The 26,208-nt window shown below is 37.6% G+C and overlaps 1 protein-coding gene across 7 annotated transcripts in view; it reads left to right on the top strand.

Moving 5' to 3' along the window:
- Ccser2 (coiled-coil serine rich protein 2) overlaps positions 1-26,208 on the top strand; it is a 117,451-nt gene that overhangs the window by 84,486 nt on the left and 6,757 nt on the right. For 3 of the 7 annotated variants that reach the window (XM_087906272.1, XM_048420781.3, XM_048420782.3), the window contains 2 exons: positions 6,677-6,763; positions 8,541-8,630. In XM_087906272.1, coding sequence (XP_087762398.1) covers positions 6,677-6,763; positions 8,541-8,630 — 177 coding nt within the window. Of the gene's footprint in view, positions 1-6,676; positions 6,764-8,540; positions 8,631-14,408; positions 14,542-20,822; positions 20,863-26,208 lie in introns of all 7 variants that reach the window. The other 4 variants (XM_087906275.1, XM_087906273.1, XM_087906274.1 and 1 more) reach the window with 4 other exon arrangements.

Genomic DNA, 26,208 nt, shown 5'->3' with positions numbered 1-26,208 from the left:
TCTCTTTCCTTCTGCCTCTTATTTGGACCTAGGGAGCTAGGTCCAGTGTTCCAACGTGGTTCTCCGCCTCCATCTCCATCCATCGCCAGATGAGGGTTCTATGGTGACATGCAAAATATTCATCAGTATGGTTGTGGGCCAAGGCCGGTTCAGGCACCCTCTCCTCTGTCCAGAGAACCATCTGGGGATCTCTCCTTGGACCGGGGATCCCCTTTATAATCAAGTCTCTTGTAAACCCTAAAATGATTCCCTTAGTTGAGGTATATACTTGCCTGATCCCATATCCATCCTTCCTCCCTCCCCCCCATCCCAGTCCCCCGATCTTTCCCCAATCCTCCCCTACTCCCTTCTCTCTAACCCTCTCCCTTTCCGACAACCCTCCCACCCCCCCATGCACCCGAGGTTACCTGGGACTCTTGTCTGTTTCCTACCTCCTGGCGGATAGCAAAATAATCTTCATCAGGTTCATCTTCTTATTTAGCTTCTCTAGGATCACGAATAATAGGCTCAAAGACCTTTAATTATGGTTAGAATCCACTTATGAGTGAATACATACCATGTTCCTCTTTTTGGGTCTGGCTTACCTCACTCAGTAAAGCGTTTTCTATTTCCATCCATTTGCATGCAAAATTCAAGATGTCATTGTTTTTTACCGCTGAGTAAAACTCTAATGTGTATATGTTCCACACCTTTTTTAACCATTCTTCTATTGAGGGGCACCTAGGCTGTTTCCAGGTTCTGGCTATTACAAATAGTGCTGCTATGAACATAGTCGAACAAATGCTTTTGTAGTATGTTAAGGAATCTCTAGGGTATATTCCCAAGAGTGGAATTGCTGGGTCCTGAGGGAGGTTGACTCCCAGTTTCCTGAGAAACCGACACACTGATTTCCACAGTGGCTGTACAAGTTTGCATTCCCACCAACAATGGATGAGTGTTCCCCTCATTCCACATCCTCTCCACCATAGGCTATCATTGGTGTTTTTGAGTTTGGCTATTCTGACAGGTGTAAGATGATATCTCAAAGTTGTTTTGAATTGCATTTCCCTGGTTGCTAAGGAGGTTGAGCATGACCTTAAGTGCTTTTTAGCCCTTCAAAGTTCATCTGTAGTGAATTCTCTGTTCAGATCAGTACCCCATTTTTTAATTGGGTTAATTAGAGTTTTAGTGTCTAGTTTCTTGAGTTCTTTGTATATTTTGGAGATCAGACCTTTATCTGTTGCTGGGTTTGTGAAGATCTTTTCCCAGTCAGAAGGTAGCCTTTTTGTCTTAGTGACAGTGTCCTTTGCTTTACAGAAGCTTCTCAGTTTCAGTAGGTCCCATTTATTTATTGTTTCTCTTATTATCTGCGCTCCTGGGGTTCTGCTTAGGAAGTGGTCTCCTGTGCCTAAATCTTGTAGACTACTTCCCACTTTCTCTTCTATCAGGTTCAAAGTGGTCGGATTAATGTTGATGTCTTTTATCCATTTGGACCTGAGTTTTGTGCATGGTGATAGATATGGATCTATTTTCATTCTTCTACAGGTTGACATCCAGTTATGCCAGCACCATTTGTTAAAGATGCTATCTTTCTTCCATTGTATAGCTTTAGCTCCCTTGTCAAAAATCAGGTGTTCATAAGTTTGTGGGTTAATACCCGGGTCTTCTATTCGATTCCATAGGTCGACTTCTCTGTTCTTATGCCAATACCAAGCTGTTTTCAATACTGTTGCTCTATAATACAGTTTGAAGTCAGGGATGGTAATGCCTCCAGAGGTTCCTTTATTGTATAAGATTGTTTTGGCTATCCTGGGTTTTTTGTTTTGCCATATAAACTTGATTATTGTTCTCTCAAGGTCTGTAAAGAAGTTTGATGGGATTTTGATGGGAATTGCATTGAATCTATAGATTGCTTTTGGTAGAATTGCCATTTTTACTATGTTGATTCTCCCTATCCAAGAGCAGGGAAGGTCTTTCCATTTTCTGGTATCCTCCTCAATGTCTTTCTTCAAAGACTTAAAGTTTTTGTCAAATAGGTCTTTCACTTCCTTGGTTAGAGTTACCCCAAGATATTTTATGCTATTTGTGGCTATCATGAAAGGTGATGTTTCTCTGATTTCCCTCTCTGCTTCTTTATCCTTTGTATATAGGAGGGCAACCGATTTTTTGGAGTTGATCTTGTATCCTGCCACATTACTAAAGGTGTTTATCAACTGTAGGAGTTCTTTGGAAGAGTTTATGGGGTCGCTGATGTACACTATCATATCGTCTGCAAATAACGAAAGTTTAACTTCATCTTTTCCAATTCGAATCGCCTTGATCCCCTTATGTTGTCTTATTGCTATTGCTAGAACTTCAAGCACTATATTGAAGAGGAATGGTGAGAGTGGACAGCCTTGTCGTGTTCCTGATTTTAGTGGAAAGGCTTTGAGTTTCTCTCCGTTCAATTTGATGTTAGCTGACGGTTTGCTGTATATTGCTTTTATTATATTTAGGTATGATCCTTGTATCCCCAGTCTCTCCAACACCTTTATCATAAATGGGTGTTGAATTTTGTCAAATGCTTTTTCCGCATCCAATGAAATGATCATATGGTTTTTTTCTTTCAGTTTATTTATATGATGGATTACATTGATAGATTTGCGTATGTTGAACCAGCCCTGCATCTCTGGGATGAAGCCCACTTGATCATAATGGATAATTTTTCTAATGTATTCTTGGATTCGTTTTGCCAGTATTTTATTGAGTATTTTTGCGTCAATGTTCATGAGTGATATTGGTCTGTAATTCTCTTTCCTGGTTGTGTCTTTGTGTGGTTTTGGTATCAGGGTTACTGTAGCTTCATAAAAAGAGTTTGGCAGTGATTCTTCTGTTTCTATATTGTGAAATACATTAAGGAGTATAGATATTAGCTCTTCCTGGAAGTTCCGGTAGAATTCTGCATTGAAACCATCTGGTCCTGGGCTTTTTTTGGTAGGGAGATTTTTGATAACAGCTTCTAATTCTTCACGACTGACAGGTCTATTTAGATTGTTCACCTGTTCTTGGTTCAACTTTGGTATATGGTACTTATCTAAAAAAATGTCCATTTCTTTTACATTTTCCAACTTTGTGGCATATAAATTTTCGTAGTAAGATCTAAAGATTCTCTGAATTTCCTCTGTGTCTGTGGTTATGTCCCCCTTTTCATTTCTGATCTTATTAATTTGCATGTTCTCTCTCTGCCGTTTGATTAATTTGGATAGGGGTTTGTCGATCTTGTTGATTTTCTCCAAGAACCAGCTTTTTGATTCATTGATTCTTTGGATTGTTTTCTGTGTTTCTATTTTGTTGATTTCAGCCCTCAGTTTGATTATTTCCAGTCTTCTACTCCTCCTGGGTGAATCAGCTTCTTTTTTTTCTAGAGCTTTCAAGTGTGCTGTTAAGTCTCCAATGTGTGCTTTCTCCGTTTTCTTTAATTGGGCACTTAGTGCTATGAACTTTCCTCTTAGCACTGCTTTCATAGTGTCCCATAGGTTTGAGTATGTTGTGTCTTTATTTTCATTAAATTCAAGGAAGACTTTAATTTCTTTCTTTATTTCTTCCTTGACCCAGGGGTGATTCAGTAGTTGACTGTTCAACTTCCATGAATTTGTTGGCTTCCTGGGGGTAGCACTGTTCTTGAATTCTAACTTTAATCCATGGTGGTCTGACAAGACACAAGTGGTTACTAATATTTTTTTGTATCTGTGGAAGTTTGCTTTGTTACCCAGTATGTGGTCAATTTTCGAGAAGGTTCCATGAGATGCAGAGAAGAAGGTATATTCTTTCCTATTTGGGTGGAATGTTCTATAGATGTCTGTTAAGTCCATTTGATTCAATACCTCCAGTAATTCTCTTAATTCTCTGTTAGGTTTCTGTCTGATTGACCTATCCATTGGAGAGATAGGAGTGTTGAAGTCTCCTACTATTAGTGTGTGTGGTTTGAAGACTGCCTTGAGTTCTAGAAGTGTTTCTTTTACATAAGTAGGAGGCTTTATATTAGGGGCGTAGATATTCAGGATTGAGACTTCCTCCTGATGAATTGTTCCTGTTATGAGTATAAAATGTCCATCTCCATCTCTTCTGATTGATTTTAGTTTGAAGTCAATTTTGTTGGAGATTAGAATGGCCACGCCTGCTTGTTTCTTAGATCCGTTTGCTTGAAAAACCTTTTCCCAACCCTTTACTCTGAGTAAATGTCTGTCTTTGTGGTTGAGGTGTGTTTCTTGTAAACAGCAGAATGTTGGATCCTGTTTTCGTATCCAGTCTCTTAGTCTGTGCCTTTTTATAGGTGAATTGAGTCCATTAATATTAAGTGATATTAATGACCAGTGGTTGTTGACTCCGGTTATTATTATTTTTTGTTTGATTAATAGAGTTTGTATGTGTCCCTTCTTTGAGTCAAGCTCTTGAAGGGTCGCTAGATGTCTGAGTTATTGTAAGCAGTGCTGGCAATGTTGGACTCCTTTGGTTGCAATTTTCCTTCTATTACTTTCTGTAAGGCTGGGTTTGTGGCTGCAAATTGTTTAAATTTGTTCTTATCCTGGAATATTTTGTTTTCTCCGATAGTGAATGATAGCTTGGCTGGGTATATTAGTCTGGGCTTGCATCCATGGACTCTTAGTTTCTGCAGTACCTCTATCCAGGACCTTCTGGCTTTCATGGTTTCCATAGAGAAGTCCGGTGTGAGTCTGATAGTTTTACCTTTATAAGTTACTTGCCCTTTTTCCCTTGCAGCTCTTAATATTCTTTCTTTAATAATGGCATTTTTTCCCGCTTCTTCTGAATTAAGAGGTTCAAGTCCTTCTATTGTAGGGTCATTGGGTTCTGGTGTTTTCATGTTGTTTTTTAGATTGTTGGAGGAGTTCTTGCCTTGGCGTCTGCCCATCTCTTCCTTCAAATACTCTCTACTGGATCTTCTAGTACCAGGTCAGGTTCCCTTGTTGGGCAGGGAATTCACTGACAGAAGGCCTACCTTTCCTCAGGCAGTCTATTGACACACAGGCACTCCCTACTACCGGGTTGTAATCACAACCCAGGTCCAGCGAGCAAGGGAGTTGCTCTGGGGAGATTTTGTGGCCCCAGAGGGAAGGGGGGAAGAGAGGAAGGTGTACCTGGATAAAGGCTGGGAGGGGATTCAGGAGAGATCCGCAGGGAGGAGTCGCCTCTGCCTGGTGACCAGATTGTCGAGGGGGGCGGGGAAAGGCTGAATTCCTCCTAGAGGGAGCCCTCTGGCCAGGGGAAAACTCACCCCACCTCCAGTGGAAGTCTGCTAGAAGTTCATTCTCTCTTGCTGGCCAGGAATGTGATTGAGCTGAGACAGGGCTTGCCTGTCCTCAGACAGGCTCTCAAAGCACCTGAGCTGCCCCTGCGGGACCGAGCCCACAGACCAGGCCCAGCGTGCAAGGGAGCAGCTCTGGGGAGATCTTGTGTCTCCAGAGGGGAGGGGGGGAAGAGAGGAAGGTGTACCTGGATAAAGGCTGGGAGGGGATTCAGCTGGTTTAGGATTTTGTATAATGAGATATATGCATCAAATTCTAGTGCCTTTATTTTCTTACAGTGTAGAAATGTGTCCTTAGTATATCCATGTATCTTTCCTGTTCTCTAATTTATATTTTTTCTTCTTGATTTATGAGATTTTTCTTCCTAAACTATCTTTAAGTCCAGCTTTTATAGTCTTTCCTAATTAACCTGTGATTTTTCCTGTTGTTTGGGTGACTTATGTCATATCCCAAAAAACCTTTGTTTAATGTTTATTTGTGATCTTTTATCAAAATAATTGCATTTAAAAAATTAAAAAGTACAATTTCTTACATGTATGTTATGTATTTTAATTTATCTACCCTAAATTTGTTTGTGTCTGAAGGAAGTGACATGTTTTGCTTAGTAACAATGCATAATTATTATTTATTTATCTGTTTTTGTTCTAGAAAACTCCTTCATGAAAATATTCATTCTGATTTTTATAGTACTTCCTCAGTATATGTATATATGTGGATAATTGAGTAGTAGAACACAAAATGGACTAAGGATAGATTAACAGTACTTGCCATTTTAGAAATGTCATCAGAATATTGTTTAACTCAACAAGAGCTTCCATTTTATAGTATTGAATATGTCTGGGTGGTGAACTTGGTTGGTGCCTTTCACTTTAATTCGGTCAGTGCTTGTCAGGAAAGTGGCTCATTGCAGAACACTCCCTGGTACTCGTCTGGCATATTTATTTGTTGCTGACTTCTGAGCCAATCTGAAATTTATGCTGACATTAATTTCAACGTTCTTTTTGTCTGCCCTGCACTTGATATTTTCTGACAGGCTGCTTGTAAGTGTTCTTTGAAATTTTAGTTGAAGTTAGTTTTGCATGGTGATTTCCTTTACTGTATGACCTTTGGCCTAGTTTTTTTATTATGTTAATGCAAACGAATAACAGCATATATCTCTGTGTAGCCAAGATCAGCATAAATGCTAATTCAAATGAGAACTTGGTGACTATTACTTCCATTTTTGCCCATTGTTTGCATGTCAGTTGCCATTAGATCATGAAATCCATGAAATCTTTCTAAAATTTTAGTAGAATTCCTCTTAGATGAACAAATAATCCATTCATTATTTGACTTCATTGACTTTTTTCTTCTCATTAGAATATTTTATGTAACAGTACTTTTTCATATTTCAGAATGAAGATTTATTAAATGAAATAAAACAACTTAAAGAGGATATAAAGAAAAAAGATGAAAAAATCCAACTATTAGAGCATCGACTTGTAAGTATTACAACATGGACTGTAAACAGGCTCTTCATGGAGGAGTTGTGTTTGCTTTTAAAACTGGGCAGAAAAAGAGCTTGCTTCTGTTCTGGTTTTCAGAGTTTCATGTAGTGTGTTTAGAGTACATGTGTTCCACTTAAAGGATGTGATGGAACCTTGACATAAAATATAAAGTATTCACGTGAATGATTCTGTGTTGGTTCATTATCCTCTTTTGTGGGGATTTAAAATTCTCAATTTTATTTACTTTTGTTTATTGGTGCAAAGTAAATGCCTTTCTTTCAGACATGTTTTGAGAAACAGTACCTGGGACTTTTCTCTTTGTAAGTAGAGTGACACCTTTAAGTGCTTGGCCTTGAGTCTTGTGTTATATTGAAAGGGATTCTAGGGAAATGCTTCATCTCTGTGAATGATAATAATTGATTCCTCAGAGTTAGGGTTGACTGACTCTTCATAGTTTTCTAATTGTTATGATTTCAAATGTTTATGAGAAAATTGTTTATATAGTGCCTTGAATTCAGTTATAGGATAGTTTGTAATAATTAAAAGGCTAGGCTAAAATGAACATACTGGATAAAATCAAAAATTAAAGGAATATTTAGTCAAAGTCAAACAACATTAACAGCAAATTCAGCTTTATAAAATATACTTTGATTGAGAATGTCAAGGATACAGCCTAGTGAACTCTGAGCCACTAAGGTCATATTACAGGCATCCAACTCAGAAATGATAGGAGCAGACAAATCGGGTATGGTTAAATAGGGTCAAAGGCGGTTGATAAGAATTGTGTAGAGAATTTATTTTTCAACTGATAGTGTTCAGTACAGTAAAGATCATCCAAGAGGCTTTGTAGCATCGCACAGAGGAACAAATAGACACAGCATGTGGGCTCTTTGTATTTAATGCCCAGTGGAGTTCTGTCATAGAGCCATCTAAGGAAGTCCTTAGTGCTTGCTGCTGATGGAGAGGTAGAAAGAGACACACGCTTCCTTATAAAGCACCGTCACCAAACAAGTGCAGTGCCACCGAAGTCCATCTGCATTTACTTTCAGAGCATGGGCTGTTAAAAGGAGCATGGGTGAGCCCAAAGCACTCAGCCACTAGGAATTCTCATCCTGTAGCTGCATAGATGGAGTTCTCCTGCCCTACAGAACATAAACTCTGGCACTCCCTATGATCACAGGGCCACAGTCATTAGGGCAGAAGTAGATATAGCTGGCTGGAGGGCACAGGAAAGAGTGACTAGAATCTCAGGTGAGTTATTGAAACCTTTACCCCATCTTAACGAAAGAAGGTCATCAGGCCTAATTGATAATGTTCTCTTGCAAGTAGTTACATCTGATGAAGATCTGATGAATGTCATGGCAGTTAGGGTGGAGGGCAATACTTTACAACAAGATCAAAGTAAATCAAAAAAAGAAATAAAATTTTTTAGAAGTATTCTTTTTATGCCTTTAATTGCTGCATATATTCTACATTTAAGTGATATATATTTTTATATGCATGAAATTGTATATACTGAGTTTTTCAGACAGTTTAAAAGATTGTCAAGAGAAATATTGTAGTTCTCTGACTTTATCTCAAATCTAGTCCCTGAAAAAGGGAAGTCAACTGAGTACACCTTGATGTTTGGTGTAGGCATGTCTGTCATGGAAGGAGAACTGCATTGCACTGTGCAGCTTGGTGACATGGCTTGTTCTTCTTAACACAGCCTCTAACTGCCTGTGTGTATATGTAGAATAAAACCATTTTAAACATTTGTGGTTTTGTTCAGGCCACCCGGTGTAACTGTCATCAGAAATCTAAAGAGGAAAAGTGTACATATGCTGATAAATACACCCAGACGCCCTGGAGAAGACTCCCTGTAAGTCACCTGTTTTGACTTTTGTCCTTTGCTATTTTGTTGTGTTGCTTTGATTTTTTTTTAAGCTAACCACTAATAATTTTGAACCTGCCATAGCTATGTTTTTTGGGTTTTTTTTTTTTTAAGATGAGCTGCTTGTCTCTTGTCCCTTGGGTGTTATGTGCTTTCCAAAGCTGCTCTTTTGTAGTCTATACAAGTGAATGTGCTTGTAGTAGCTTTTCCATTCTGCATATTGTGATTCATCTTATTTAAGTGTCTACTCTTTTCTCATTGCATGTTTTTGTGGGAATAGTAATACCGTGGTCCCACTTGTACAATATGTCTCACTTCGAGGTGTATAACGTAGTATATTCCCTTTTGTGCTGAAACTTTTCCAAATAGGTTTTATTACTATAATTACAAACTATTAAGGAAATTAGGAAATATTAATCTGTGAAAACATAGTTAGGGTATGACTTATTTGAAACAATAGGAATAACCACCTAAATATTGTTTGTTATGTTTGAAAGTGTTATGTATCAAAATATATTTAGTGCTAAAAGTATTGTATTACTCACTCTGTACCTGAAACTCACTTTAGAATATCAGTCTTTATCCCATCATATGGAGTAGGTAGTAGGCTCCTATTAATAAGAGAATGCTGGGTACACTTTGAGACTCCTTTTGTGTTCTATATTGCAGCAGAATTTCAGTAATACAAATGAATAGAAAATATATAGGTTAATATAGTCAGTCCAACTTAGATTTTATAAAATTATTACTTTGTTTCTTTCCATATAATGTGTAATTGCTTTCTCTGTATGTGGGATGATATGATGATATAAATTAGCTTGTTTATAAAGATCTTCTTTCACTGTGGTTCTTGGAGGGAAAGTGAGGAATGAGAAAAGGAAATGCACAGATAAATGCAGGCTCCCTGGTTCCTAAATAGCTGAGGGAACTACTGACTCACTAGTATAAACCAGTGCAAGTTCTCTGGTGTTTGGAGGATATGCAAAGTCTAGGCAAATCAAGAGCTTAACTTGGTGAAGAACAGTAAAGGTAGAACTCAAAGCAAATGATATACTTAGGCAAAGATAACCTAATTCAACTTTGATGTTGAAGGATGTAGAAAAGTATGCCCAGCACCTCTTCATGGGCATTTGATCTTTCCATTGTCTCCAATTTTCCCACAGAGTGTTTGTATTTTTTTTAAAGATTTATTTCTTTATTATACATACAGAGTTCTGTCTCCATGTATGCCTTCACGCCAGAAGAGGGCGCCAGATCTCATTACAGATTGCGAGCCACCATGTGGGTGCTGGAAATTGAACTCAGGACCAATGGAAGAGCAGCCTGTGCTCTTAATCACTGAGACATCTCCTCAGCCCCAAGTGTTTGTAATTTTAAACATCTTTGATTAGCTTTTCTGTTAAGTATAAGGAGCTTTGTTTTGTATCTTTATGGAAGTCCTTAAACTTCAAAGGCACTGTGGCTCCCCCAACCTCATTGTTCTGGAAACAGGATATTAACCTGCCTCCTTACTCTGGATAAAAGGAACTGGTGCAGAACCTACTCAGTACAACCCTGAGTTAATTTTTTACAGTGATCTTGGGGGAAGTAAAGGTCAGGTGCTTAGCCAACACTATCAAAATCTCAGACTTCAGCTTTCTCCATTATTATTTTTTTAACAGTTATCACCTGGCCACATTCCTTTGTTTCACAGATAGAAATAAAAATTAAGGAATATTAAATGGCCTACTAAGTTTTTATAGTAAAGAAATGGCTGAGACAGTACTATAACTTAAGACTCCTGACTACTAGTTATTGGCTCCTTACCCCAAAGCACACTGTAGAGCCACGCAGGATGAGAGGTTTTGAAGATTAGAATGGAAGGAATGAAGTGTCTCTAACTACAGAACAGCTGGTGAAGGCAGAGGTGGGAGAGGGCTTGGCGGTATTAAGTTCACAGGTAGGGTGTGGACAGATATGGACTAAGGAAAGCAGTGAAGTTAGTGTGAAAGCTCATGTAAGTATGAGTCAGAAAAATGTAATCTGTGAATAATGTAGTTTCATGGAGGTTCACTCAATCAGTAAATAAATACTTGTTTATTTACTTCACTAATACTTAGGTATAAAGTTAGTAACAAATTTACCCTGTGATCTTTTCCTGTGCTCAATGGACGGCACTTGAAATACATTATCTTGGGAACAGTTCCTGTAATGATAGTGTTTTTCTTTTCACTCAAAAATTATACGTTGTTCCAGATGTTCTTTTTAAAGGAAGAGTCTAGCTTATTTAGACAGGCATAGGTGATACAGATGTGGGGGTGCAGCGTGGTCCTTGTTTGACAATCTTTAGGTTTTTTAGGCAGAAATTTTAAAAATGAAAAGGTCAGTTAAAAATTATTCTAGTATTAGTAAAATTAAAAAATTAAAGCCTTTGAGAAGGTTGTAGATTATGACCTGTCTTTTCATATTTTCTCCTAACATCTTGAGACATTGCAGTGCTTTTGATGTTCTACAGTCACTTGATTATAGCATCTACATGGGCTTTCTGTGAGAATTCCATTTGAACATTATCCAAACATGAAGAAATCTGAGTGCAGTGAAAGTTGGGAAAGGATAGTGCCTGAGAGACTTACTGACTGGGGTTTGTTTGAAGTATTTAGGAGGCGGAAAGAAATAAGGAAGGTAATAGATGGACACCTCAGTAGATGGCTACCAGTGACAGCAAAATGGGGGAAAGCAAACATTTTGAAACTGACATGAATTTCCTCTGGAGATTTGTCTGAGTGGTATTGGGCATCTAATGGCTACAAGTAGAGAACCCACAAGAAATAATAAGCAAAGAAGAAGAGGAGAGAAAAAGGAAAGCACCAGATAGGTGCCTCTGTGCTGATTCTGTGCCAAGCTCTGTTCACTGAGTGTGTACAAAGACAGCATCAACATGCCAGGTTCCTGCTTACTGTGATGCCTAGATACCAGTGCTCTCATTTCCCTGCACATAAGGAAGCTAAAACTGAGAAGCAACCCATTCAGATACTTGCATGACTCAGGAATGCTGTGGGAGAGAAACCAAAGTTCATTTTATTTTGTTTTTGTTTGAGACATGGTTTCACTACTTAGCCCTGCTGCCTGATGTAGACCGGGGTGGCCTTGGACTCGATAGAGTTTCACACACCTGTTTCCTAAATTTGGAGATTAAAGGCTTGCAGCACCAAACCTGGCCAAAAGCTCATTTATATGGTATGGAGCCAGCTCTGGTTGGTACAGTCCAGTTGATCGCCGGTTTGGAGGCTGATGGGAAAGGATGGCTACAGTTGCAAAGCCAGGCTGTGTGTTTAGCAGACTGTGTTGCTCTTTTTAAAGACAGTCTCTACTGATCATGCACTAGCCTCTTCTTAAGAGCAGCATTGTTTAATACTAAATGGTAATAAAAGAAAAAGACACCATGAACGTGAGAATAATTGAGCATATGGGGCGAGTTAGTAGGAGGAGGGAAATGATGTGGTTTTCTTTAATTTAAAAATTGTGAAAATAATTTGGGTGAAAAAAATCATGGGACAAGAACTGAATTCTATTTTTCTGGAATCTTCTAATATTGTTTCAAAGGCATTTAATGATAGCAAGTCATTTGCACATTAAATTCCAAAATTATCAGGACATAAATCTTTTTACCAACCAGCATTTGTTTAATTTGTATTTAGTTTAAATAATTAAAAAAACCCTTCAATCTCTGTCACACAACAGAGAAAGTCTGAAGGATCTATGTGTCCTGTCACATAATCAGCTAACCTGATTTACTATCAACCAAGTATGGGAATCCAGACTGTTATGTTGCATAAGGCTTGTACATGTTACAACTTCTTCACAATTGGACCTAATTCTACTTCTCTCTCCTGGTTTAGTAGCTGGCTTTACACATGAGACAGTCATGGCAAAATGATCTGGCATGCATTTCAGAATGTTCTATTGGAGTTATTTCTAACACCGAATGTCAGTTTCTATCATTGCATATAGTAGAGACATATATAACATATCAGAACAAAAAGAGGAATATGGTGCCCTCAGCAGTCACTTCTCTAAGAAGTAGGTGCTTGTGCTCTAGACTTACTGAGTCAAGCTTTCCCTTTATATTTTTGTAAAATCAGAAAACTACCATAGTTGCATCACAAAAAAGCATATCAAATGTATGTGACTTCTAAAAGTTAATGTTTATAGTTGTATAGTTTTACTAGCAAAAAACCTGTTTCCTTGGCCTGGGAAATAGTATATCAAAGTAACTAAAACAGCAGGGTCTCTCGTACATTTGTCTTTTGAGTAAACTGTCTCATGTGCTTTCCTGATCTGGAACCTGGGCAGCAGCATTTGTTAATATTTCTGCAGGACTGTCCTAACTTTACACTCCAGTTTGCCACCTTCCTGCCCCCTGGGAGTTGCCATATTACAACTCAGATATTTATGTGTATATTTGGAGATAGGTAATCAAAGAGAATTAAAGGGTTTATTTCTTTGCCAAGGGATCTTTTTAATTTATTTCTTGTATTTATATTTGTCATTCACAGAGGTTGTTGTGTGTGAAGATATACACACATATCAATATTTGAACAAGTAACATTTGTGAGGTCTCACACCATTGCTTTTGTATGGTATAATGTTAATCATTTTTATATATTGAGTTGTGAATATAGGATGTATCAAATAGATTGATAAACACTGGCAGGAGCCATCTCTGCCTTTGAGGCATCACATTCTGACAGGCAAAAGTCTTCACACAAGAATTGATTGTTTATGTCTTATTCAGTTCTTTTAAAACAACTGTGTTTTACATTTTGTATTTAGATATAAAATCAGTAACTGAGTGGAACTGTTTTTCAAGGACAATACAAATTATACCTGCTATTATAGCTATCTACTAATCAGTCTGTTTATAAATATATGGCATTCAATATGGGTTTATACCAGGCCTATGGAAGACATTTTTGAAACTTTTAGAATATTTGTTGGAAGAAACAGAGTTTGCTGTGGTGAAATAGAAAATGAAAGATACAGCACCAAGTTTGCTAGTACCAGAACCGTTTCATTTGTGTTTTGTAGCTTTATCTCTGGATAGCTTTTAGTTTGGCTACAGTGGAGAGTTGAGGCAAAATGTACTTTTGCTTCTGTGATGTTCAATGTCTGACATATAGATGCCTTCCAATTTTGATAAAGCATGACTAAGTTAAATAAAGGAGCTATTAGTTATCCATACTAAAGAGTATGTATCCCCTATGGTTTTCATGTCATACTTTGTAAGACTTTATTGTCACAATATACTAATTATTTCTAACCGTAGCTTTATTTTATGTTCTGATCATTTGAAAAATCTATGACTTGAAAATAAATAAAGGGTTTTGTTTGATAATGTTTGATCTCCTGATTCATAAATTAATGTTTTCTGTATATTGTACATCCTTTATACATTAATTTATCCTCCCTTTTACAGTTTTTGTTCTGCAAAAAAAAATAGTAGATAATTTGATACTTAAAAGATGTATGATGATGAAGTTACTACATACCAGAAAGGTTTATTTGTGTGTTAATTACAAAGAATAGAATGATATTTTCTGTAAAAGTATTTGACAACTAGATTTTGAATTCTGATATGTTAATAATTTGAGCTGCCTATATGTTAAAAATGAAATGTAATTCTAATTAACACTGTTGATTTGTTATTTTAAGCGAAAACAAATGTGACGTTGGTTTCTCTGGTTCCCTTCTTTATTATGCCTCCCTACCCCATCTCTTTCTGCACAGGGTGGGTATTCTGCTCCCTCCTTCTCTCCTTGGCAGGGCTCCTTCCAGGGGATGCCACGGACTGTTCCACCGCACCGCAGACAGAGTGAGTCTGTGTCTCTCACTCCCATCCTGCTCTGGCTTCCCCTTCATGGTATTTCCCGTCTGCATGACCTGTCCTTCCCAAGTACCTTCTTTTCCCTCCTGAGCTATCTGCAGGTACCTGCTAGGGAGCGCTCCCTCTGGTCTGCTCTCTTAACACTTCCTTGACGCATGCAAACAAACCTCCACTTATGCCCTGAAAGCTGTCAGAGGTTAATTTCACCTTAACACTGTTGAAACCTTCTGCTGGTGACCCTAGACCTACTGACATGCATCTGTCTTTAATTAGATCTTATCAAGATCATGAAATATGTGAATGAAATTGTTTTTTACTTACTTATTTATAAAATGTGCGCATTGTCCACACATCTGATTGACAGATGCATACTGTTTAGGGATCAGGCTTACTAGACCATTGCACACTTCTTTAAATATTTCCTAATCAAAGGCTTTGATTGTATTTAACTGCCTTCTAAGAAATCTTTTAAAAATTTTTCAAGCCCCCCCTTTTAACCACTAATATGTCTTTATAATTTGTTAGCTGCTTTGCAGCACAAAAGCAATGACTTGGAATATGCATGTTTACTAACATTTAATGATTTAGTTATCACTAGATCTTCCACACATGTTGACTGTGTTAGAATATGTATTTAGGTATACCTGGTAAGTTGGCTGTATTTTATCTTTTTTGAAAAGTCACATCCTCCCCAAAAAAGTTATTATTAATGTAAAGTAGTCAATCAGAGTTAGTTCTATACCTCCTCCATGGATTTATTCTAATTGTGATTCATACCATTTTTTCTCTAATTTTCCTTATGTGAAATATCAGAAGTCCAAAGGGGATTTTTATTTAAGAATATAAAATTCATTTTTTAAAAAATTGTCTTGTAAATAAAATTGTAAATAATTAACATGAATTCCAGATAAGACAGGGTTTGGTTGGTGCCTCTCCTTTCCTTCTGTGATTTTTGTTTTGATGAAAAATAAAGAGTCCATAGGGCCTGTGGACTGTAACAGGTAATTCTGCAGCGGTTTCTCTTATATGGAGCAGAGAAGAGGAATAATGCGGTACTGTCTTCTCTGTTTCACTTCTAGAGACGCTGCATCCATTTCTTCTCATAGCATATGGGGAACCATGCAGAATTGTTAGTGATAATAGGAAAATAATTAGTAAATGTTGGGTTCTGAGGCTTGTACTCAGTAGCTAGCAGTGCTTGACAGTTTTAACTTTTATCAACCTACCTGCCTCTGCCCACTGAAGGCCCCCTTTTATCTCCTCCTTCTCCCCTACCACGTGTTCCCCTGTCATCTCTTCACTGGCTGCAGTATGAAATTGAAGTAAGGTTAAGTATCCTGTACTGCAAATGGAGCTTTTTAAAAAAAGTATATTTTTAAATCATGTATCTGGAATTATCTCTCTTGCTAATTTAACTGGAATAGCTCTAGAGTCTTAACCTTTCCTCTGGCCACGGCCTTCTGTTGGCAGTTTCTCTTCTTCCTCATGAATTCAGTACTATTAGGTTCTGATTGTGTACTGTAGTGTTGTGATCAAAACTGATATTTGATTTTTCTAGGTCAAACCTCTTTCTGCGTCTCCAGATTAGGAAAAAAGTAGGGATTAGTTGTACGCTTTAACCCTGCTAGCCTCTCAGGGATGGGTGGATATGTCTTTCTCTAGAGATGCTCATAGGAGTCTTGTTGAACCAGAGCTCCAGGGTCGTTCCACATCCTTCAGCAACCCTCACCTAGTTTAAGAGGTTCTTCTGGAAGAGATAGGTGTTTTAACAATGCGCTGTTTGAGAGTCACCCTGTGGATAGATGATGCAGTGTAGTAACAAAGCTTATTTTTATATCACTCCCCATTTGTGTGATGAAGTAAGGCCATCAAATCATAAGAATGAATCCAGTGATTTTACAGAGAGTGTAAGAATAGTGTTTTTTTGTTGGGTTTTTTTTGGTTTTTTTTTGTTTTTTTTTTTTTGGCCTGGACCATGGTGACTCACAATCCCAGCACTCAGGAGGCAGAAGCTGGCAGATTTCTGTGAGTCTGAGGTCAGCCTCAGTAAAATGAGTTTCAGGACAGGATCCAAACCTACACAGAAAAATCCTGTCTTAAAAAGCCGAAACAACAACAAAAAATAGATATATCATTTGTATACTAAATGAACATTCCGCCAAATAATGCCTGTTTATACATTCAAGTAGTGTGTGATTCCTAGCTCTCAGTTTTTATAGTGTTGATTATAAATAATAGAAGGGAGTTAAGAAGTTCCTCTTTCATTATAATGTTTCATTTAAAAAGTTCTTTCTGATGCCTACATGAGTGTTGACTAGAGTACACTGTGTTGATCATCAGTGCCAAGGTCAGGAGTTGTGTGTGGCTGAGCCGTCAGTAATGGCAGTCTGGTTTGATTGTAAGAGTAGGTAGTCCAGTGTGCAAAGATAGCCTGTACTAAGCTTGTACAGTGTGTAACCCAGGCCATTTCACAGAGGTGCATTGGCCAGAAATCACCTTGCCAAATTTAAAAATAACTTTAGGAAATAGTGGTAAGTATAGAAGTTCTTGACTTCTACATGATTTTCTTTGGAAATATTTATATTTTTGTGAAAATTTTTATTATAAAAATGAATGCTGATGTTTACTTTGTGCTGTTTTTCTTCTGATTTCAAGGAAAATTTTTATAGGCTAGCAGAAAATAGTTTCTGTTTAGGTGTATGGAGACCTTCCTGTTTTCTGTGGAGACCTCGTTCACTGGCATGGTCACTGCTTCTACTCTCATGTCCGCCAGCAGTGGATTGAGTGATGAGTGACCTGAGGCATAGTAAGAATTGCTTCTTGCAAATAGAGGAGTCTATGACAAGTCCAAAATAAAATAGCTTCTCTTGCCACACTTGGTGCCTCAAAATCATATTTAAGAACAACGTCCATTTGTTGCTACGCCTAACATCCCTTTCAGGATTTTCTATTGATTATGTTACGTGAAAGAACTTAGGAATTCTCTGTGTCTCTGACTTCTGTGTGAAACAACTTAGAAGGTAAAGGAAAGGAAACAGACCATATGAAGTACATCTTCATCTGTCCTATCCATCTAGCAATTTCTGCATATGTTTGATGTCTAAATTTATATTCTAATAATAATTATATTTACCTGAATTACATTGAAATTACAGAATTTTTAGTTTTTGTTTTTTCCTTTTATAGTGTAACCTCTAGGTAACACTTAACATAATTTTGACAAGTAATGATAAATTTATTTTGCATCCCAGCCCAGTATATATTTATTGGATGCAAGCACATATTCATTCAGAAGATTCTTTTTGTTGTTGTTGTTGTTTTTTTGTTGTTGTTGATTTTTGGCTTCTTGGTTTTTCGAGACCCGGTCAGTCAGAAAATTCTTAAATAGTACTTTCTTTTAGAACATAGTATAATCATTTTTTCTCTAGTGACTTAATTTTTTTTCTAAAAATGTTAACAGCTTGTGATAGGGAAATCACTAAATTATGTTTTCCATATAAGTCTGAGTGAATATAGGGTTAATATACCAACTTTAAATATGGAGACGGAAAACCTGAGACAGGAGCTGGGAACCTGATTCAGCAGCTAAGACACTTAAGCATGAGGACCTGAGTTCTGATACTGAGAAGCCCTTGTAAATATTGGTGGATCTGGTGGTCCTCCTTCAATTCTAGCCTCAGAAAGAGAACACAGGGGTCCACAGAGCAACCTACTTAGCAGACTAGCAATATAAATGAGCTTGGGATTTGGTTGAGAGACTTTGCCTCAATGAATTACATGGAAAAATGACCAAGAATGATTCCTGGCATCAACCTTGAACATCATATGCACAGGCAAAAACATGCATATACAAACATGTACATACCACATATACATGTGAAAAGTAGGAAGAAAAACAGAGCTTGGGCAGCTTTGTATAAATTTTATCTCATCATAGAAAACATTTTTTACAGAAATATCCTTATCATTTTAAGTGTTTTCTCCTAAGGATTATACCCATTTGCCAGGAATGCTTTCTGTTGAAGATGCTGAGACTTGGGCAAGAGCCATTCCTAAGTTCAGCCAGATAATAATCATTTGACTTCCTCACCTCACCTGCTGTTAACTTGCTTATTTTCACCAGCCTGCTCACTATTTGAGTTTTCATTGTCATTTGACTCAGGAATTACTGTCTCAGAGTCCATATCCTTAATCTAATAATTAAACATTGCACTTTAAAAAGTATGTCTAAAAATATTTTGAAAATTTTATGTATAGTTTATAAATATAGTCATATATTTAAGAAAAAGATAAAGATAGAATTGAATATGTAAGCATTTTTCTTGAACTATTACTTGATCTCCACAATAATCATAATCAGAGCTATTACTCTAATTTTATAGTCAAAGATATAAATCACTAAATCAGAGAAACCCTGTCTTGAAAAACAAACAAATCAATAAATCAGAGTGATGTAATAATTTGCTCAGGCAAGTAAATATACCAGAATTCCATTTTATTCTAAGACCAGAGCCTACATCTTGCAGTTTATGGGAGATGACCTTGTTTAAAATTTAAAATTTCCTCTGACATACAATATAGTGACTCATTATAGAGGAGCTAAAAGAACTAAAATAATTTTAAGTGTTTCCTTCAAGTCTTTCATAAAATAAGAGTCTTTTGTAGTTCTAGACATTTTTGAATCATGTAAACATTTTTCCCATAGTTACTATAACTTGAAACCACTCTTTTTTGTGGCTATGTATTATCTATCACTTGGGTGCAATTTCTGATGAAATCTTTGTCTTCTAGTTCTCGAAAAGTACTGCAGTGCACCTTATCTCTGTGTATAACCCAATGCCAACACCTCCTCAGGCAGCGCTCTGGAAAGCCTCTGCACTCACTAGGAGCAATTACTATTCCAGACATGCTGTTAGCTTTGATTTACATAGCCCAATCTGACTGACTCCAAGATGTGACTTCGATCAATTGTATATGCATTGTTGCGTCAGCTGTTGTGTTCTTATGAGCGATTTGCTTTGGGAGTGACTTTTCATAAAAATAAAATATTTTGATTGCCATGGAAACTAGGATAATTCAAAGAAACTGAACTAAATCAATTGTATATTAAACCATTTTTCTGTAATATTATACATATATTTTGCAGTCAATTTCAGATGCTATGTAGCATAGTTATTGTTTGGTTAATGAGAAATGTGCACCTAACTCATGGTCTAGTATGACTTTCCAGAAGCCTAGACATGTGTTAATTTCTATCAGCACCTGCAGTTGTGGCAGGTGCAGCAATTAGTGTTTGCTGTCTGAAGCTTTTTGTGACGCCTGCTCTGCAGATGGTGGGAGTTTCTGCTGCTGAGGCATTGCACTTGCATGCCCTATCCTATTGGTTGCACCAGTGGAATTTTGTTGTTGTTAAGCAGTTTAGAAGTTTTTTTCCAGAGTGCTCTGTCTGCACCTGCTAGGTTGGGACAGATTCTGTCTTTAGAGGATAGTGGCATGGATTCAGCTGTGTCTCACTGCCTATGCCTCGGCACAGTCACTCCTAAGCATGGTGATAATTTAAAAGTAGTTTATTGGCTGTAAGCTCAGAGGATCTATGAATTCCATGTTTCTGTAGTTTTAAATATATATATCATCTGTCCCCTTAAGCTTTCTGAGATCTGGAGATGCCATTCTGAAATCTAGAGGACAGAAGAGTATTCCTGGTTTCCAAAAATCACTGGGAATCATGATTGGCTTCATTTGAAGTTAGTCACAGAGGGGCTTATTTAAAGAATTTGTCTTTACAGTGATGTGTGAAACTTTATGTATCATTTATAATATCATTTCTAAATTAAGGTCCAATTATACCTTTAAGAGGTCTTTAATGCCATTGTAATAATAAAACTAGCAAATACTAAATTTATTTACCTTTATAATGTGCTAGAAGTTTTTTTAGTTACTAAAAAATATTTTCTTCCTTTTTCTTTCTTCATAGGGATTTATATGGAGCTAATCTCCTTAGGTCTTTGGAATTTTAGTGTTAAGTTGGTTTAAGTTCTTTTCAGTATAATGTTTGATAATAGTGTAAGAAGTGTTAAACATACTTTTCTATGGGTGTAAACCACTTTAACAAATAAAAGGCATATAAACGTATTAAATATGCTTTACCATTTGCAAATATACTATGTTCAGAAATGTATAATACCTAGAAAAACACAAGCAGAGCAGATACCTTTGGCTGCCACCTAGTCATGGCAATCCTTGGTGTTCTGTCTGGTCTCTGATACCCTTGTCCTGTCTCTTTCTTGTCTCTGCTCTCCCATTGTGCCATTGGCAAGGAGTTGAGAAGTTAGTCCATTACTTCTCTGACAAAGCGTGGTACAGTACAATTTCAGATTTTTTCCTACCACCTTCCTCATGGTCACTTTTTGCTTTTCTGTTTTCTCCCAGTTTGCATGATGCATGTCAGCGTGCATGCATGAGATCTGTACAGGCATGTTACAGGTAGCTCCATTTCCATCTTCCTTTGAAGTATTAAAATGTATTTAATAATAACAGTAAGCCTATATTTAGGTAAAAATGATTTTGGATATTTTATGTGTGTTAAACAGTAGCATTTTTATACTTGAATATTTTCTGTTTTCTACTTTACAGACTATGAAACACTTTACTGAGGACTTGGTATTTTTGCTGCCATCTTTTTTGCTAGTGACTAGAGGGGAAGGATGCTTATGAAACCCACCATGATAATTCTAGACCTCTGGGGTGAATGAGAGAGGGTTTCCTCCAGTGGTCACTGTGGAGCCACCTCTGTCCAGAGAGACTGCTCCACCAACAGGCTTCGGCTTGGTGTCTGGTTGGGGAGTCAACTAAGAACCACATAGGAACTATGTGTAGATTTCTTGCTTATAAAATGTTAAGATAATCATCTGTTTAAACTGCATATTCTGAAAGCCCAAGAATTTATAACTAGTACCTAAATAATACAACAATAATACATTTTAGTGCTGCATTTTTAATTTTTTGATGGTTTAAAAAGTGACTTTGCCACTTGCTGAAGTGTGTGAAATTTGAACTTTACTTCATTAAGTGTCCATGCCCTCATTTAGCAAACAAAGAGACTCCACTCCGAGTCTCAGGAAAAGTAGTCCACCTGTGTTCAAACTTAGAATTGGGGTTTCTGCCCTTGGGCAGAAGGGAGCCTCTGCTTCTCTGTCTGTAATTTCTCCAATATTTGTAAACACCAAAACTCTGTGAGAGACTTAACAGTTGCTGAGCCCAGCTAGACCTAGTAGACTTGCTATTATTTGGAGAAATTTAGTTATGAAATTCCACTTCAGGGCACTGCGATTGTTTGCTTAGTAACTCACTGATTGTAAGGAATAGATCCAGAACTCAGACTTAGATCAGTCTGATTATAGATGCTAGGTAATCCAATACAGTGTTTGACCAACTCCATCATGGAGCCATCTGGTAATTCTTTGGAAAGTTTAATTCTTTTTATGTTCTAAATCCAGTTCCTCTGTCCAGAAGGAAATTGAAGGAATCTTCACTTCGCCATAACAGCCATACATGCCTGCTGTTGACTTAAAACACATAACTGTGATAACCGTTATTTAACTGTGCATTTGAACCTAGAAACCTCATGTTCTATAGCAACTAATTTATTTTCATAATACAGATATCTTAACTATTCTACCAGGCCCAGTTATGAAAGAGCCATACCTTGAATTTTTCATGCTTAACTTTCTAATTATCATAGGTGATGTGTGCCAAAAAGCCCGATGCTAAGAGGTTTGCATGCATAGTTATACTGTTGCTACTGGAATAGGGAAACAGCTAAATACCTGTTGAGACAGTTTTCCCAGTGTCCTGAGCCAGAAATGCCTATTCAAGTAGAAAAAGCACTTGATGGCTAAGCTTGTAGGTCATTATGAAAGATACTTCTATTGAAGTTAATATGTAATAAAATCAAACATTTTAAGAAAAGAAGGTTTATTTCCTATTATCCATATTTATTTTTTCATTAATTTTTAGAGGTTGATTTTTATTTAATCATTAATTATCTGTTAATGATCTAACCAATCTTCTTTGCTAGTTTACGGCCGGTTTAATTATTCTTGGATACATAGCTAATATTCACTTGCTCATTTTTATAGCAAACATGTATTTAATCACCACAGTGTGACAAATTCTACAATGGAAAATGAGTGTGCTTGCATGAGGAGCTCCATGGTCCAGGTTATCCTTGTAAGCAGGCTAGATAGGTATCCGAGGTTATCACTAATGATGAACATCATGCCTTTGCAGTCCCTGAGTAGGGACTATTGCTATTAGTCAGCAATAATGCCTATTGCTGACATTTCACCATGTAACCTGAGAATTTGTAGAATGGTATGATGACATGTATTTATCTATGTGAGAATTGCAGTTGCTGAGTCCCTTTAGAGCACTGGACACCAGTCTACATTTCAGAACTATCCTAACAGACCCTCCACAAATTCCAAGGTACTAAGCCTCACTAATTTGTGACTACAGGAGGCTTCCTAAATTTCCCAATGGTTCTTGGGTGTCTGTTGCCTTGTGTTATGAGTCGTGTAAGCTGCTAAGGCCATGAAGTGCATGGACTAGTAGGTACTTTATAGATACCTTACCCAGATGACAGGAAATAATGTGAATTTTCCTCTCCTCATATCTATTTGTCCTGTCTTCTTCCCCCAAAGTATGTTCATTTTGCACTTAAAGCTTTATTTGAGCCTTTGGTGATTGCTCACTTGGGCTGATGGTAGCTCACCATATCTCCTTAGAGTTTCTTCCCCTCATTGAATTTCTCACTGGTTCCATCAGAGTGAGCTCCTGAAGCACTCTGTATCCTCTGACCTGCTTAGCATTCATCAGTAGCTCTCATAATCTAGCATACCGAGTTACGTAGCTTGGCAAGTTCCCGTAGGCACCAGCCTTACCTGTTCTCCCAGCAATGTTCTCTCCACATTCTCATGGCATCTAAATGGTAGAACAGCAGAACATCATGTTCTTTGTTAGCCGTGGCCGTGTCTCAGCTCAATCTGAGAGTTCCCTCCTTCCTGTCTACCTGGCAACTCCTGCTCACAATTTAAAACTTTAGTCCAGATTGTTTGTACATTTTATGTTTGTGCTCCAGTCAGGGTTTCGTTTTCTTTTTGATTCCATGTTGTTGGAAGTGGTTTTGTTATTTATTTACAAGCTCCATAAAGCACAGGAACAGCTTTGTGCTCACGTCCAGGTCTTCTCACTGCTAGGACTGTGATTTGATGGACATAAGTGCTTTGTAGCAGTCACTGGCTAGTTTGTTTGCTACCAGCAATCTAGACTGTGGAAAGATGCCTCTCCTGTTGTCCTCCACTGCTGTTAGCAATTTCTTATTCTCCTTGAAAGAGACTTTTTCTCTTCTTAACAGTTGGATTTTCCAAATCACAGTTTTCAAACATAGGGAATTCATTTTAGAATAGGAAAATTATATTACTAAAAGTAATTTTGTATGAAGTATAAAATTTACATTATTTATCTTATAGAAATAACTGATTTATTTTTCAATTAGGTGGTGTCTTTGTTAGGTGTTTTATTGCTGTGAAGATACATCATGACTATAGCAGTTCTTATACATGAAAACCTTTCATTGAGGGGGCCCACTTATAGTTTCAGAGGGTCAGTCCATTATCATCTTGGCAGGGAGCATGACATCATGCGGCAGATGTGGTGCTGAAGCTGAGAGTCCTACATCATGACTCAGAGACGACAGGAAGTTGACCAACTCACTGGGTGGTATCCTGAGCATAGGAAACCTCAAGACGTACCCCCACAGTGACATACTTCCTCTAACATGACCATTCCTACTCCAACAAAGCCATACCTACTAATAGTGACACTCCCTATGAGATTGTGGGGCCAGTTACATTCAAACTACTACATTCCACTCCCTGGCTCCCATAAGTTTGTAATAATGCCATAATGAAAAATGCATTTGGTCCAACTTCAAAAGTCCCCATAATCTGTCACAGTCTAAACCATATTTTAAAGTCCACAGTTCAAAGTCTCTTCTGAGATTCATGCAGTCTAACTCTAATCACCTGTAAAAAGATCAATCAAAAAGCAGATCATATGCTTCCCACATATGACGACACAGGATATACATTACCATTCCAAAATGCAGGAAAGTGAGCATACCAAGGAAATACTTGACCAAATGAAGAACAAAATTCAACTGGACAAGCTCCACACTCTCTTTAGTTCCTTTTTTCTCAAATTGGATTCTTAGCTGGGTGGGCTCTTGCCACTCCCTTGATTTCATTTCTCAATACATTTATCATTTATCTCCTTGTACACAGGAGTTAGCTCTAGTTTAACTAGTCTAGTTCTCTTTTTCTCCTCAAAATTTACATTTTGTAGTTTACTCCTACTCAACTTGCTTCTTTTCCTTTTAAATCTTCATTAGAGTTGCCACTAATATCCACATGATAGAGTCTGGACTAGATTGTTTTGAGAATTTCTTTGCCAAGAGAATTAATCCAAAATTCTTCATTTTAGCCTCAGGCAGACTCTTTGGATAAGGGCAAAAGGCAACTACTTTCTTCACCAAATATCACAAGAAAGAGCTATAGGCAACATACTAAAATTCTTCTCCTTTGAAACTTCTTGAGTAAGGCCCTGGCAATTCGAATAACTCTTAGCACCTTTGTCTTCCATGCTCCTACTAGTATGGCCCATTAAGTCGTGCTTAAAGCATTCCTCTGGTTTTCTAACACAAAGTCCATATTATTCTAAACAAAACCACAATCAGGCCTATCACAGCAATACCCCAGTCCCTGGTCCCAATTTCTGTCTTAGGGTTTTTATTGCTGTGAAGAGAGACCATGACCACAACTCTTAAAAGGAAGACATTTAATTGGGGTGGCTCATTTGAAATTTAGAGGTTCAGTCTATTATCGTCATGACTGGGAGCATGACGGCATGTAGGCAGATATTGTGCTGGAGCTGAGATTGCTACATCTTGCTGGCAACAGGAAGTCAACTGAAAGTCACACTGAGGGAAGCTTGAGCAAAAGAAACCTCAACCTCCCCCCACCCCACAGTGACATACTTCATTCAGCAAGGCCTTACCCTCTGCAACAAAGATGTACCTCCTAATAGATCCTAATTCCCTATGAGATTATGAAACCAATTACATTTACATTCAAATTACCACAGGTGATAGTTTAGACTTTTGTATGTATAACTATTTAATCTTGTTTTCTCTGCTAGAAGACTGAACATTGTATATTCTTAGAAGCTTCGCCATTTTCCGTTTGTCAATCTTGTAACTAGAGTTTGTTATGTTGAATACATCCACCAGGTCTTTCTAATTCTGTGTTTCTCCATGAGAAGAAGGGAATGTGAATAATTAGCAGGGCAAATGGCTGTGTCACCTTCAGGTCACAGTGAGCCTTTTTTGGAAGCTTGGCGCTCTGGTTACTTTGCCTTAATAAGAAAAAAATGTTTTTGCAGGCCAGTAGCATCTTTTTATTTCTAGGGCAATAATCATACTGCAGAAAAATCATCTTTAGCCAGGCAATGATGGCACATACCTTTAATCCCAACACTCAGGAGGCAGAGGCAGGTGGATCTCCATGAATTGGAGGCCAGCCTGGTCTACCAGAGCTAGATCCAGGACAGCTAGGACTGTTACACAGAGAAACCTTGTCTCAAAAT

This window comes from Myodes glareolus, chromosome 5 (assembly GCF_982192425.1).
Source record: "Myodes glareolus chromosome 5, mMyoGla1.1, whole genome shotgun sequence".
Lineage (NCBI taxonomy): Eukaryota > Metazoa > Chordata > Mammalia > Rodentia > Cricetidae > Myodes > Myodes glareolus.
The sequence above is the reverse complement of the archived record's forward strand: the minus strand, read 5'-3'. Positions and strand labels throughout refer to the sequence as shown.